The 16610-nt window shown below is 43.2% G+C and overlaps 1 protein-coding gene across 1 annotated transcript in view; it reads left to right on the top strand.

The window, feature by feature from the left end:
* LOC120937034 (cyclic GMP-AMP synthase-like) overlaps nt 1–16610 on the top strand; it is a 62386-nt gene that overhangs the window by 15734 nt on the left and 30042 nt on the right. Inside the window, exons 2-3 of the mRNA XM_040349955.1 lie at nt 6172–6391; nt 11674–11919. Of these exons, the coding sequence (XP_040205889.1) occupies nt 6172–6391; nt 11674–11919 (466 nt within the window). The remainder of the gene's footprint in view (nt 1–6171; nt 6392–11673; nt 11920–16610) is intronic.

The raw sequence follows: 16610 nt of genomic DNA, 5'->3' as shown, positions 1-16610 counted from the left end.
CACCTCTCCTCTCCACCTGGCTCTATCCCTCCACCTACCTGCACCCCCCCCTCCTGTCCACCTGGCTCTATCCCTTCACCTGGCTGAACCCCTTCTCCACCTGGACCAGTTCTGGTGCTAAAATTTAATTCATTTTAATTTTTTTTTTTTTGGGGGGGGGGGGGGGCGCAAGTAGCTGGTCTCGCCTAGGGCGCAAAATAGTCTAGCACCGGCCCTGTACCTGTTTGATCCTAGGGATCCTATCTAAAACGTATTTGCCAAAACACGAGAGTGTGAGGCAAATTGTTGTGGTGAGTGCGCAGTCTATAAGGGTGGTGGATTCACTTTCAACACTCGGGTGTGGTGGAAGAATATTAGAAGATTTATTTTGTGATATGATCACTTACTAATCACAGTTTCGTTTGGATTCATCAAGTTCACGGTTTTTTTCACATATAAGGTGGCATCACTTTATCCGTTTATTCAGTTAAATTGTTTATGTGATTAAGTTTTCTCTACATGCGCTGCTTTGTTTACACATATTGACACATTATACACTGAGGTGTCATTATAGGTGCTTATATGATGCTTCAGTGGTGCTTAGATCAAGCTTTGCCATAGACTTCTATGGAGGCTTTGAAAATGCTTTGAAGCACCACTAAAGCGACATGAGGTATAACTTTTGAAGTGAAGCCAAAGCAAAGCAAAAGCTTGTTTACATTTGCTTCAAAACGAGGCTTCAGACACACATTTTTAAAGCTCTCTAAATGCCAGTCAAAGCTCCAAAATAGTTAGCTTACAGTCCTGTTTGCTTTGCTTCAAAAATTATACCTGTGTCACTTTAGTGGTGCTTCAGAGCTTCTTCAAAGGCTCAACTGAAGTCTATGACAAAGCTCGCTTGAAGCACCTGCAGCTTTTGAGAGGCTTAAATTCAGCTTTAGCTTTGCTTTGCTTTGGAAAATTGCAGGTATGAGATATACATACACACACACACACACAAACACAAACACAAACACAAACACAAACACAAACACACACACACACACACACGACATCTGCCAAGTGCTTCTAAAATGATATCCCATGTCACTTTAGTGGAGAAAGAAATGTTGAGATAAGGTTGTACTAAAGTGAGCCCACATTCCAAATATATGGAACAAGTGAAAATAATTCCCCCCTTGCGGGACTTTAATGGCCCTTATGATTGATATGACAATCACTTTGTATAAAATCAAAAGATGAAAAAGATAGTAAAATAATACAAAACGTTATTTAAAATAGATCAAGCATATTATTTATGTTGACAAAAGATGGTAGAAAACAAATGTATCAGCCACAAGATATGTCCTTTTAATTTTGTGGCTGATACATTTGTTCTCTACCATCTTTTGGCAACATAAATAATATGCTTTATCTACATATACACCCGTGAAGAAGAAGGAGGGATTCTGAAACGCATTGGGTGAGGTCTGTTGTGGTTTTTACATCATGGAAGTCCTGGACTTATGAGTATTATAACTATGTTGCCATGTTGATTTTTATATACATGTAGATTAGTCACCATCTTTGTTTACATACATATATTTATATATTTGTTATCTAATATTTAAATACAATTTTGTATATTTGTACTTCCTTTTCTATCCTTTGATTCTATACAAAGTGATTGTCATATCAATTATAAGGGCCATTAAAGTCCTGCAAGGGGGAATTCTTTCCACTTGTTCCATGTCACTTTAGTGGTGCTTCAGAGCTTCTTCAAAGCCTCCATAGAAGTCTATGACAAAGCTACGACATGGCGTCTTTCAAGCTTCAACAAAGCTTCAAATGAGCATCACTGAATCACCACCGAAGCTTCACTAAAGCATCAAAAACACTTTATAAAAGCATATTGAAGTTATAAGCATTTTTTAGTGTGTTGAAGCCGAAGCAAGTGTAAATGACTTTTACACTTGCTTTTCTTTCTCTAAACACCCCTCGGTGTTAACCTATGTGTCCATGCACACAGCAGCATTTTGGCAGAAAAAAATTGCATGACGCCCCTATACATGTCTAAACACACGTTAACCCTAGACATGTTTAGTGCCTGAGCGATAACTCATTGCAATGGTCACAATAAATTATTATTCTCGCCAATGAAATTAATTAACACCCAAGCACTTGACGCGTGTAAATGCGCCTAAATGTGTTTTCGAAAATGCAGCTTTAGGCATATTTTTTACACTGCCTTTTTCCTGCCAGGAGAAAGGCAATCAGGAGAGCCAGTGTGCACAAAGCTAAAGGTAACCACAAGATGTCACCATTTGATCACAAATAATACACTTATGCCCCGTACACGCGATCGGAATTTATGATGGCTTAAAATCCCAGGGCTGTGGAGTCGGAGTCGAGGAGTCGGAGTCGGGGGAAATTTTGGGTACCTGGAGTCGGAGTCGGCAAACAATGCACCGACTCCGACTCCTACTAAATTTAGATTGTAATAAAAAAAAAAAAAAAGCAAGTTTAAGTGTCCCAATTCACAAAAAGTTATAATTAATGACTTCTCTACTGTAAGAATAAAGACCAATGCATGCAGTGCCTCACGTAACCGCAAAACGAACACGTTAAGTGACCGTGAAGAAGCATGCTTTTCATGTGCTTCACTATATGGCACGCAACGCACAATTAGGAGCTGCAATACTTATACTTTCCATAGTGTTGTGTTCTGCTTTTACAGGGAACGCAGCGTCCATGTGTAACCTAGCCTCTCACTGATAAGGGATTAAGTAAATATGTTTTTTGCAGGACTAGAGAGTGAGACACTTGTATAAGTGAAGGGAATGGAGGGCCAATAGTTCAAGACTGAAGCTGTAAACCATTGGAAAAACTGCTGTCATTTAGCTAAGGCTATAAAAACTTGTAAACTCCGATTGTTAGCTTAAACTTTAAACATGACTATGGGATTCTCCTAGGAAAATCATGTTTTAGAATAAAAACGTTGTTTTCATTGTGTTTGTCTTTTGCTTAAACTGTGCAATACAGTAGACTGTTGGCTTCCGCCAGTAGTCCTGTGGTAGGTTGCGTTTCTTTCCCTCAAGGAATGTATAAAATACATTTGCATATTAATACAGAGGAGTCGGAGTCGGAAGTACTTAAAACTGAGGAGTCGGAACATTTATCTACCAACTCCACAGCCCTGTAAAATCCGATGGAATTTTTCGTCTGAATTTTTCATCAGAAATTCCGATCGTGTGTGTAAGAAGCTTCAGATATTTGATAAAAAATGAAAGGCAAGTTTTAAAACTAGGGAACAAAAGTACAGTTTAGTGTAGTTATGTAATGTTTAATATAATGTATATAAACATAAATGGTATTATATATTCTTTACAAATATTAAAATGTATGGCACTGTATTGCACCAGCACATGCATGGTGTGTTACTGCAATGCCCATGAGTGAAAAGGCTCATAGTATGGATCTTCACTTGTATGTAGTCTTTTAGGCACTACAAATGTACCTGAATTAAGTCAGAAAAGAAGAATGGTCACAAAAATTTGATTTTTGACTTACCTTAAAAATCCTTTTCTTGGAGTACAGACAGCATTCTTGATCCATATATGCTGCTACCTTCAAGTGTTTAGACAGTGGCCAAAAGAAAGCTGCAGGGTCATTGCTCATATACCCCTTCTACTCCCAGCAAGCCTCAGTTTGGTAGCAACCAAAATATATAGGTGTCAGAGCATCCACAGTGAAGGTTAGGTGATCAGCCCAGGGGAGTTTGTGGCTGAATCCAGAGACCAGACACTGACCACAGCTGCTGGCCAATTTACTAAGTCTGGAATGTGCATGGCGGACAGGGCTTGAACAAAGATTTCTGCCCAGGACAGAATCATTTTTCTACTTTGTAAATAGGGGGACATGAAAATTCTCCCTCATGATCGACGTAAGCCACCACCCTGAAAAAATATGGTATGGGGCAAATGCCCCCTTGGGCATGATCCCAGAAAGAAAACCAAGTCAGAGCACTGTGATGGTCCACCAATCTAATGGAGATAGAGGCTGAAACCCTCACTTCTGGCCTTAGAACACAACATTTGTCTGAAAAATCCTGGAATCAGTAGTAGGATGAGGACTTCAAAAGACTTGGGGTGGCCCTGAGCCTCTGACATAAATGACTCCGGGCCTAGGGGTTGTGACCCCTAGACCATTCTTTCCCACACACCAATTCATCTGAAGGGATAGGGTATATTTATGCTTTGGCCTCAGCTGAACAAAAGCTGTAGGATAAACAGATATGGAGAGGAGTAAGAAGTAGACTGGTCACGATTAGTGTGATCAGTGCTAGCCAACATGACACGATGCCCCAATAGACTACAGAGTGGACTCAAAACCCAGCTGAAGAGCAGGGCAGAAAGACGACCGAGTGTGACTAGAGCAACCAAGGCCTTTAAACAAAGGAGGGGCAAAGGCTGCCCATGTAGAAAAGAGGGGTTAATGGCTTGCTGTGACTAGATCATCGTAGGCCAGCATACAATAGTATGCAAGTTAAATAGTACCTGTTTTTCAATGTTTTTGCAATAGCATTTTTTACCAGAGCAGGGGGGACAATGAATGTGCATGAGAAGGACACCATAGGCTTTTTTACAAACAGTACACAGATATTCCCAATTAGATTTTTCCCAGATCACTGCAAATCAATATAGGTCAATGGCCATATGAGGTTGCCATAGACTTTTGACAATCAATACTCAGTAAAATGTTAATAACAAAGTTGCTCACAGATCTACTGCATTAGCTGTTAATGACCATTCATGACTAGGTCACCATATGCCACTGTACAACAGTATACAGATGTTACAAACGATGTGTACTCACAAATCACTGCAGGGCAGGAAAGTCAATGGTCCTGTTTGACAAAGTCACGATAGGCTTCTGTAACAACATTATTAAGTGAGACATTACCTGCAAGGGTCATTCACAACTACTGCAGAGCAGGAGGGGACAATGCCTGTCTGTGACAAGGCCATCACAGGTCTCTGTATAACAGTACATAGTGAGACATTACCCACAAAGGATACTCACAACCCACTACAGTAGGGGATAGTGGCTGTTCAGGACTAGGTCACTACAAGCTGCTGTACCCCAAGTACACAGCAGGACCTTACCAACACAGGGTCAGGACTCTGCGCCTCAATATCTGCCATGTGTGGTGCTACAATATCATGAGAAGGGTACTCGCAATCGCCTGAGAAGGGTTATTGCTGTATGTGCTAGGCACTCTTAACAGACAGAGCCCAGGTATTCGCTGTATTGTTTTAATGCAGAAGCCTAATGCTGAACCATTTTGTCCTCCATGCACCAGGATTTAAATATAAAAACTGCTTGCAAGCATGATAGGCATGGGGGGGAAAAACTGCACTATGGCAGCACAGTAAATTGCAGTAGAAGCTACCACAGAGGAAACATTACCCAAATAAATGCACCAGAAATGACTTTCCAACTCATGGCTAAAACACACATTTTAACTGTCACAGCCGATGGTCCATTGGACTCCAGTGATTGGAAAAACAGAGCACTGGGCTCATGGAAGATGTTGGCCCACAATCACCCAACCCAAGGCCCATCTTGGCTCCTCCCTCCACAGTGGGCATACCCCTGAAGGGGTTTTCAAGTACGGAGCTACATCAACTAATGGAGAACAACCCTGAACCTGTATAGCACCCTGAAACTAATTCAACGTGATTCACCATATGTCATGCCGGAGCGCCCATGCAGAATCCAGTGTCCAAGGTGTCGTTGCAGGCTGGCCCGCATCTTCATTCCAGTAGGGTCTGGGTAAAGTTGGCCAAGTAATCAGCTGATCCAAAATCTACAGAAAAGGAGCAACAGTCTCTAGTTCAGTCCGGAAGAATCTTTGAAAGCCAAATCCTCCATATAAGAGGTAAGCATCTCAGTGGAGAAGATGCCCATCATAAAACGGCACTAGCAAAAAACTGAGGCTTGCTGGGAGTGGGAGGAGTTATATGGGAAATTACCCTGCAGCTTTTTTATCTATCAGTGTCCAATAACCTGAAGGTAGCTGCATATAACCCATGGATAAAGAATAATGTATTCCATACTCTACGATTAAAGAAGCATGTTTTTAAAATTGTATTAATGCTCCTTTTTGTAGTCAAATAATGAAAACAATTATCATTCTTTACTCTCTTCTAGATTTCTAGACCAAATGAGTTTGATATCATGTTGAAAATACCAATCTGTGATGATCAAAGAATTGACTTGACAGAGTTTGGTGGAAGTGGAGCTTTCTATACATTAAGCTGTAAACGCAATATGGCATACTTTATGGATAAATATGTAGACGATGATAGAAAAATTTCTGCCAAAATAATTCTGACACAGTTCAGAAAGCTTGTTAAAGAAGCAATATCAGGTAAGTCACATGGTCCTTTTTCTTTTACTTATTTTGTAGATTTTTGCCATAAGTAAAATGTCTTTGGTAGGCAGGGGGTGGGGTGATGGTACACTAAGGGCTAGATTCACATAGATTTCGGCGGGCGTAGCGTATCTCAGATACACTACGCCGCCGTACGTTGGAGCAGCAGGTCCTGTATTCACAAATAAGTTGCGCTCTAACTTACGGCGGCGTAGTGTAACTGGGGCGGCGTAAGTCCGCCTAATTCAAATGTGTAGGATGTGGGCGTGTTGTATGTAAAATCATTGTGACCCCACGTAAATTACGTTTTTTACTAACGGCGCATGCGCCGTCCGTGGACGTATCCCAGTGCGCATGCTCCAAATTACGCCGCAAAGACTCATTGGTTTCGACGTGAACGTAAATTACGCCAAGCCCCATTCACGGACGACTTACGCAAACGACGTAAAACGTGAAAAATTTGACGCGGTTCCGACGTCCATACTTAACATTGGCTGCGCCATCTTTTTGGTGATTTATCTTTACGCCTGAAAACTCCTTACGTAAACGGCGTATCTTTACTGCGACGGCCGGGCGTACGTTCGTGAATATGCGTATCTAGCTGATTTACATATTCTAGGCGGAAATCAGCGTACACGCCCCTAGCGGCCAGCGTAAATATGCAGTTAAGATACGACGGCGTAGGAGACTTATGCCCCGTACACACCATCACTTTATGTGATGAAAAAAAACGACATTTTTAAAAACGTCACTTTAATTGACCGTGTGTGGGGGAAAACGTTGTTTTATGTCTTGTAAAAAATGACCAAAAAAAATTGAAGCATGCTCGTTTTTTACTTCACAGAAATTGACCGTGTGTAGCAAAAAACGTCGTTTAAAAAGACGTTTTATCACCCGCGCATGCCCAGAAGCTAGTTATGAAGCGAGCTTCAATGGAAAAACGTGGTGGAACGTAACCTCGCTTTGCTAGAACATTGTGAGAAAAACGATGGTGTGTAGGCAACTTCGTCTTTGAAAATTGAAGTTTCAAAAAGGTCACTTTTTACTTCACAGAAAATGTCGGTTTTTTTCATCACATAAAGTGATGGTGTGTATGCGGCATAACTTACGCCGGTCGTATCTTAGCAATATTTAAAGTGGAGGTTCACCCGGAAAGAAAATTTTTAACCTTAGATTGATGCTCATTTTGTCAAGGGGAATCGGGTAGTTTTTTTAAAATCGAAGCCGTACTTACCGTTTTAGAGATGCATCTTCTCCGCCGCTTCCGGGTATGGGCTGCGGGACTGGGCGTTCCTACTTGATTGACAGGCTTCCGACGGTCGCATCTATCGCGTCACGAGTAGCCGAAAGAAGCCGAACGTCGGTGCGGCTCTATACGGAAGCCTGTCAATCAACTTTAAAAAAAACTACCCGATTCCCCTTGACAAAATGAGCAAGCTGTGATACTTGCCAAAGGGGGCAGTACAAGATATTAACTCTGCAGGGTGCCCAAGGTTTTGCAGACGCCATTTTTTTGTTTTCTGTAATTTTGAAAGTGTAAATGATGGAAATAAAATCTAACTTTTTTTTTACATATTATAAGAATGTCTAATCTGTAATTTGATGCCTTTTGGAGATTTTTCCATCTTTCCTTGGCTTAGTTATGCACATTAATACAAATTTTTTACCTGGGGTGCCCAAACTTTCGATCCCCACTGTATGCTAAAAATAACCACTGGTTCACACTTCAAACTTTGCGAGTTGTTTTTTTGTGTAGGCACGGCAGCCCATTCATTTGAATGCGCTGCCATGCCTCCTGAAAACACAGGGAAAGGGTCTGTGCTCCATTTTTGAAATTGCAGCCCGCACAGGAACCACAAGTACAGTGCGGGAGTTGGCTACAGCGAATTTCAGCGCATGCAGGTGCCGTTACACACATGCATCTCTAGCGTTTTTCTGTGCAGGTGGTTGTGGCTGCAGGAACAGGTGTGGACCAGCAGTGGGAACCACCCGTATATATGTGTGAACAAAGCCTAAGGGAAAACGGGTGCCTGATCTGCAGCCGCAGCACTGTCACAACATATTCCAAAACAGAGGATTGCCAACTCTGTACATATGCTCATTAAAATATTTTATTCAAGCATTCCACAGAAAAACCCAGCATTAGATACAGAGATGTTACATCCTTTGTAACATCTCTGTATCTAAGCCTGGTTTTTTTCTGTAGAGTGCTTGAATAAAAGAAGATTTTAATGAGCATATGTACAGAGTTGCAAATCCTCTGTTTTGGCAACTAAAATGTGTGGGGGGGCGCAGCCCTCCCCAGCATCCATCTAGATCCGGCTATGTGGCATTTTCTACCCTGGCACAAGCGGGAGTCCCTGCATTTGCTGCTGCCAGTGTTATTGCAAACATGTCAGCCCAGCAACCCTCCAGACGTGCCTCTGCTATTCTTGCAAGGCATCCTCAGTGTCCCTCCATATGTGCATGGGCCAGGCTTGTCTGGGCCGGCCACCATGGCAGCCATACTTGCACAGCATCACCGGTGTTCCTCTAGGCATGACCAGGCCGCATGTTAAACTCTCTGTTGGAATGAATGATAAGGGACTATATCCAAGAATTTTCCCATGAAAATAGTATCATTAGTAGTAAAAAAAACATGGATTTTTTTTTACACAAAGTCGGGCACCCCTTCCATAGACTCTCTCATGTTAAACGGTAATTTCTCCGGTAAATTTGGGGACCTGGTATTGGCCGGCCGTAGGTCCCCAGAACCATGGCCTACATGTCGCTCCCGTTCTCCTCTACAAGTGTGCAAAGTTTGCTGTCTGGGGGACCTATGGCTGGGGAGCACCGATTTCTTAAAGCCGGACACCCCTTCTATATAGTCCCATGTTAAACGTAAGTCTAGTCATGGACACAGTGAGGCATGGGCACAGTGAGGCATGGACACCGTGAGGCACAGTGAGGCATGGACACAGTTTTTTACTAGTATTGGTGGCGATCAGCTATTTTTATCATGACTGCGACATTATGGCAGACACATTGGACACTTTTGACAGTATTTTGGGACCATTGTAATTTTTACAGTGACCAGTGCTATAAAAATGCACTGATTACTGTGAAAATGACACTGGCAGTGAAGGGGTTAACCTGTATGGGGCGCTAAAGGGGTTAAGTGTGACCTAATGTGTGTTTCTTACTGTAGGGGGCGTGGCTTTGCGTGTGACGTCACTGATCTTCGTTCCCTATGACAGGGAACAGACGATTAGTGACAGGCTCACTAAGAAGCACGGGGAGAAGTGTGTTTACACTTACCTCTCCCCGTTCTTCAGCTCTTTGACCCGATCGTGGGACACCGGCGGCGCGAGACCCACGGCTTTGCTCTTAAAGGGCAACGTACCTGTACGCTCCTGTAGCGAGCAAGGCTTAATGGTATAGAAAGAGACAAACTTCTAAATCAGAGAAATGCTAAATTAAGATAAGTGAGACTATTCCAGCACCCCACCAAAGCACCTTCACCCCTGAATTTGAGGGGCACGTGCCACCATTGGGGGCCGTGAGAAGCCTGCCTAAAGTAAACTGTTTAAGCATGAACTATATACATTAGTATAAATGAACAAGTTACTAGTTCAGCAACTGCTGCTCAAACCCAGCCCTGGAAGCTGGCATGTTGCAATGACCAGTTCCTTGGTAGGGGGTTAAGGTAATATTTCCAGAAACTAAAGGACCAACACTCCGATGCTTCTGTACGACAATTTAGCCCTAAGGTCCTGTGCAGGATTTAGAGGCCATGGATGGGTAAACAGCCTCAAGGGGGAACTCCACAGCCTTTGATGTCCTCTCCTTCCCACTGATCACACATTCCTGGGCGTCCTTTCCTCTTGCTCCCATTCACTGATCACAGGACCCCGGATGTCCTCTCCTTGTGCTCCACACTTATACGACTTTAAACATCAGAGTCGCATGACAAGTCGTACCCCATGATTCCCAATGACAACCATTCATATCTGTGTGACTTCAAGTCGCACCAACTTCAAAGTAGTCCTTGTACTACTTTGGTTTGACTTGAATTCGAGTTGAGGTCCATAGACCTTAAGTTTACACAAGCATTTCATACAATCGTGGCCGAAAAATAGCGGCAAAATTGAGTGACTTTCAAGTCGTGGCAGTGTGGAAGGAACCTTACTGAACACATGGCCCCCGGTGCCCTCTTCTCCCCTGCTTCTTCTCACACCACCCTCAGTGCCCTGTTCCTCTCCTCCTAACCCTGCTCACTGATCACATGGCCCCCAGTGCCCTCTTCTTCTTTTCACTGATCACTCAGCCCCTGGTGTCCTGTTCTACTTTTTCTCACTGATCACTTAGGGGCAGATTCACAGAGATCGGCGTATCTCTGTGCGGGCGTAACGTATCTCATTTACGTTACGCCGCCGCAAGTTTTTCAGGCAAGTGCTTTATTCACAAAGCACTTGCCTGTAAAGTTGCGGCGGTGTAGCGTAAATCACCCGGCGGAATTCAAATTCGGGGGGTAGGGGGCGTGTTTTATTTAAATGAAGCGCGTCCCCGTGCCGAACGAACTGCGCATGCGCCGTCCCTAAAATTTCACGGCGTGCATTGCTCTAAATGACGTCACAAGGATGTCATTGGTTTTGACGTGGACGTAAATTACGTCCAGCACCATTCACGGACGACTTACGCAAACGACGTAAATTTTAAATTGACCCAGGGGTAACTTTACGCCGGGAAAAGCCTAGCGTAAACATCGTAACTTTACTGCGTCGGCCGCGCGTACGTTCGTGAATTTGCGTATCTAGCTAATTTGCATACTCGATGGGGAAATCGACAGAAGCGCCACCTAGCGGGCAACAAAAAAAATTGCATTTAAGATCCGACGGCGTAAGAGACTTACGCCTGTCGGATCTAATGGCTATCTATGCGTAACTGATTCTAAGAATCAGTCGCAAAGATACGACGTAAGCCCTTTGAGAATCTGGGCCTTAGCCTCCAGTGTCCTCTAATCCCACTCCTTGGTCACACAGCCCTTGGCATCCATTCCTCCTGCTCCCTCTAACTGTTCGCACAGATCTTTTGATCAAGCTACAATGTAGTAAAGCCCATCAAAAAGGAGATGGTTACTTTGGTGGAGACATTATGGCTGTATAGGTATTATGGATGATCCATTAAAGTGACTTAGAAGAGGAACAGACTGGAGTGCGGATCTCATCAATATATTTTCATCTTATGCAGTCGTAATGTTGCATTTTGTCTGGATTGATTTTGCTTCCATCTTTTTACAGGAATGCCAGTTTCTATAAAGAGAAGTAGTGCATCCAGCCCTGCGGTGACTCTCATAATTACGAATAGACCAACAAACATTGAGGTGGATCTTGTGATTGCCTTAGAAATCAGGCAGAGCTGGCCAGCAAAGACAAGAAATGGGATGAATATAGACAGCTGGCTGGGAACAAAGGTCAAGAGAGATTTCAAATTCCTTCCATTCTTTATGGTGCCTAAGCAATGCAATGAAGGAAATACAATCGAAGGTTAGTTTTGGAGATGAATGTTATGTTAAGAGCAAGTTCATTAAGCTGTCAAAGACCTGCCGGGACATTGATTGGGTGTAGACGCTGTTTGGTCAAAAGTTTTCTGGCAGGCTCATTCAACACGAGTTGGTCAAATGATTTTTATCGAACGTAGTGGGGCAGGCAGAGCCATCCACTGACCACATTTTGTCCGGTTCCTCATGAACTGGATGAACATCACACAATTTATGGAAAGCTTTAGGCTGACCATTTATCTAGGGGTGTGATAGCTATCACTGAGAACAATGGGTAGTCTGACACTTAAAATGAAATAATTCAAAATATTGTCATTCAACATAATACAATTGCTGTTTTTCATGTATTTTTAACCACTTCCATACCAGGCACTTACGAACCTTCCTGCCCAAGCTAATTTTCAGCTTTCAGCGCTGTCGCACTTTGAATGACAAATTGCGTGGTCATGCTACACTGTACCCAAACAATTTTTTTTATAATTTTGTTCCCACAAATAGAGCTTTCTTTTGTTAGCATTTGATCACCTCTGCAATTTTTATTTTGGAAAAAAATAAAGTTTTTATTTTTTTCTGTATTTTTTTTTTTAAATAAGTACGTTTTCTTCTTCAATTACGGGCACTGATATGGCGGCACTGATGGGCACCGATGAGGTGGCACTGATGGGCACAGATGAGGTGGCACTGATAGGCGGCGCTGGTATGCGGCACTGATGGGCACTCATAGGCGGCACTGATGGGCACTCATAGGCGGTACTGATGGGCACTCATAGGCGGCACTGGGCATTCATAGGCGGCACTGGCGGGCACTCATAGGCGGCACTGATGGGCACTCATGGGCGGCACTGATAGGTGGGCACTGGACATGGATGGGTACTGAGAGGTGGCACTGATGGACACTGAGGTGTGGGACTGATGGACACTGAGGGGATTGCTGGGCATCACTTTTTTATCCCATATTATGCCAGTCAGTGCCCATTTCATAGGCATCTATTGTTCTCTTTTTTTTTCTTGTTTTTATATTGTTGCCCTCTTCCCTGGTGGTCCAGTGTGGGCATCCGAGGGGGGGTTGCGCTGATAAACAATCAGCGCGAACCCCCCCTGTCAGGAGAGCCGCCGATCAGCTCTCCTCTACTCGCGTCTGTCAGACGCGAGTGAGGAAGAGCCGATCAATGGCTCTTTCTGTTTACATCGTGATCAGCCGTGATTGGACACGGCTGATCACGTGGTAAAGAGCCTCCGCCGGAGGCTCTTTACCAAGATCTGAAATGCAGGTTGTCAGACTGACACCCCGCATCACCGATCGCCGCGCGCCCCCACAGGCGCAAGCCGGCATGTTATCCTGCAGGATGGCAATAGACGTCCAGTCAGGATTTCACAACCACTTCCCGGATGTCAATTGACTATTGACCGGGCGGGAAGTGGTTAAACCTTATTTTTGCTGTAAAACCTAAAGCGGAGCTTCAGTCATGTTTATGAAAATTAAGAGTCAGCAGCTACAAAAACTGCAGCGGCTGACTAAGGCTCTGTTCACATCTAGGCGTTGCTATTTTACAGGCGTTTTTGCAGAGTTTTTGAGCGTTTTTGTACAGGCATTTTTAAGGTTAAAAGGTCATCAATGTAAAAACAGTAAAACTCCTGTAATCTGCCAAAAAATAAGCTCATGTAATTTTTTGAGCACTTTGAGTACTTTTTTGAGCAATGGGCATTTTGCTTTAGACGACAGAACGCTCAGATGTGAACAGCGGCCATTGAAATGAATGGGATTTGTCTTATTGGGCGTTTTTGTGCCCAATAAATGCCTAGATGTGAATGGAGCCTTAAGGCTCTGTTTACATCTAGGCGGTTTTAGGCATTTTCTAAGGCACCTTTAGGCTCTGTTCACATCTAGGCATTTTTGGGCGCTTTCTTCTCTAAACCTCAGCTTTGACAAATTCAGTTAATTTCAATGGCCCCTGTTCATACCTGAGCACACAAAACAAGTACATGAGCTTCTTTTATCGGCAGATTACAGGCATTTTACTGCTTTTACATTGGTGACCTTTTTAACCTTGAAAACACCTGTACAGAAACACTGCAAAACTCTGCAAAAATGCCCCAAAAAACGCCTGTAAAATAGCAACACCTAGATGTGAACAGAGCCTAATAAACAAACACTCAACTGCCCCAGGATCCAACGCTGTGCTCACCCAAGGGAGACAACGGGGACTTACTCCAGTCCCCGGTGCTGGCATCTTAATTGTGGAATGGGAGTTGTGGAACACAGAGATGTCCCACAGGAAAATCTGAAGGTGAATCAACCACAGAGAACCATCAGCAATTAATGAAGATTTTATTAGTGAACACATAAAGTATCAAAAAATTCCCCCCGCGGTGATGAACAAGATCACCCAGGGAGAAATGTTCCTCCAAAGCATAGAAAACCAATAAATATACACTAGAAATATGCACTTGAAAATTACAACGTTGTATATTGGAGTATACCTCATTCAGATTTTTGAAAAAGGGGGGGTTCTTTCATCCAATTCTCTTTTTTAATATACAAGCGTTGTATTTTTCAAGTGTATATTTATTGGTTTTCTATGCTTTGGAGGAACATTTCTCCCTGGGTGATCTTGTTCATCGATGAAAACGCATGTACCACTGAGCTAGACATCCCCCAATGTCACAGTATACACAAATGGTTTGCCTTTCATTTCTATTTTAAACCAAATGGGTTGTTTTACAAGGTGAGGATTCACATATACTATAACAATCTCCTGCCTGCGCTATAGCCGAAAAATGGCTACAGCACGGGCCTTAATTGCCAGGAGGGCGTCCATGTACGTCTTCCCAAGATTGTGCCGCCTGCGGGGCAAACGTGGCGCACTCTGTGATTTGTGAGCCAATGAGATTTGGTGGATCACAGATTGTAGTAAAGGGCCGATCCCAGCCCCTTACCATGTGATCAGCTGTCAGCCAATTAGGCCGCGTACACACGATCGGTAAAACCGATGAGAACGGTCTGATGGACCGTTTTCATCGGTCCAAACCGATCGTGTGTGGGCGCCATCGGTAAAAAAAAAGCCAACTTGTTTTAAATTTAACCGATTCCTAACCGATAGAAAAAAAAAACGATCGTTAGTAGGCACGACCATCGGTTAAAAATCCACGCATGCTCAGAATCAAGTCGACGCATGCTTGGAAGCATTGAACTTCGTTTTTTTCAGCACGTCGTTGTGTTTTACGTCACCGCGTTCTGACACGTTCGTTTTTTTAACCGAACGACCATCAGTCAGCTTCATCGGTTAACCGATGAAAACGGTCCATCAGACCGTTTTCATCGGATGGACTGATCGTGTGCACAGGGCTTTACATTTTTTTTTGGTGGCGTTTGATCAGCTCTGTGTTTTTTTGGCGCTATGAACAATTTAGAATTTTTTTTTTTTACTTTCTGCTATAATAAATATTCCCCAAAAAATATATAAAACAACAAATTTCTTCCTCAGTTTAGGACGATATGTATTCTTCTACATATTTTTGGTAGAAAAAATCACCACAAGTGTCTATTGATTGGTTTGCACAAAAGTTTTAGGGCCAGATTCACAGTCGAGATACGACGGAGTATCCCAGATACTCCGTCGTATCTCTCAGAGTATCTATGCGACTGATTCATAGAATCAGTTACGCATAGATAGCCCTAAGATCCGACAGGATGTAATTGTTTTACACTGTCGGATCTTAGGATGCAGTACCGCGGCCGCCGCTGGGGGGAGTTTGCGTCATAAACCAGCGTTGGGTATGCAAATTAGGAGTTACGGCGATCCACGACGGTTTTTCGCGTTCGCTACGTCGCTGCTAGTCTAGTTTCCCGTCGCAAAGTTAGTCATCGTTTTGGGTGCCCTAACTTTACACAGCACACGTATGTTCTGTATAAAGTATGGCCGTCGTTCCCGCGTCGAAATTTAAAAATTCACGTTGTTTGCGTAAGACGTCCAGGAATACGGAAGTACGCTACGCACGTCGCCGTTCGAAAAAATGACGTCAGTTCGCGCAAAGCTCGGTGGGAATTTCGAAACGGAGCATGCGCAGTAGGTCCGGCGCGGGAGCGCGCATAATTTAAATGGCACACGCCCCTTTAAATTACGCGGGCTTACGCTGGAGGCCGCCAGCGTAGGTTTTCATTGCAAGTGCTTTGTGAATCAGGCACTTGCGATGAAAACTTGCGGCGGTGTAACGTATCTACGATACGTTACGCAGACGCACTTCTACGTGAATCTGGCCCATAGTGTCTACAACATAGGGGATAGGTTTATGGCATTTTTATTATAATTCTTTTTTTTTTTATTATTAGTAATGGCAGACTCTTTCCCTCACAAAAAAAAAGCAGCAGGATGAAAAGTGTACCAATGTTACAATACAACATTGCAGTGAAAATTGGATCACGTTGCAGCTGTGCCAGTGTGAACCTAGCCTTAAACTGTATGCATGTACCACTTATTTAAAGTGTGAGTGGATCATATTAACAATATATAAATCCAACCTTTGTTAATTGTCATCAGAAAACATGTCCCCATTGAGAGATTTCTAGAGTTTATAGATTTCACATTTAGTAAATCAATCCTTTCTCTAGAGATTTGAAGCTTCATGTCAAAAATTAGCTAAACTTGTCTAAAAAGCTGCTTACAATGTAATTTCCAC

This window comes from Rana temporaria, chromosome 4 (genome assembly GCF_905171775.1).
Source record: "Rana temporaria chromosome 4, aRanTem1.1, whole genome shotgun sequence".
In the NCBI taxonomy this organism is placed as follows: Eukaryota; Metazoa; Chordata; class Amphibia; order Anura; family Ranidae; genus Rana; species Rana temporaria.
The sequence above is the reverse complement of the archived record's forward strand: the minus strand, read 5'-3'. Positions and strand labels throughout refer to the sequence as shown.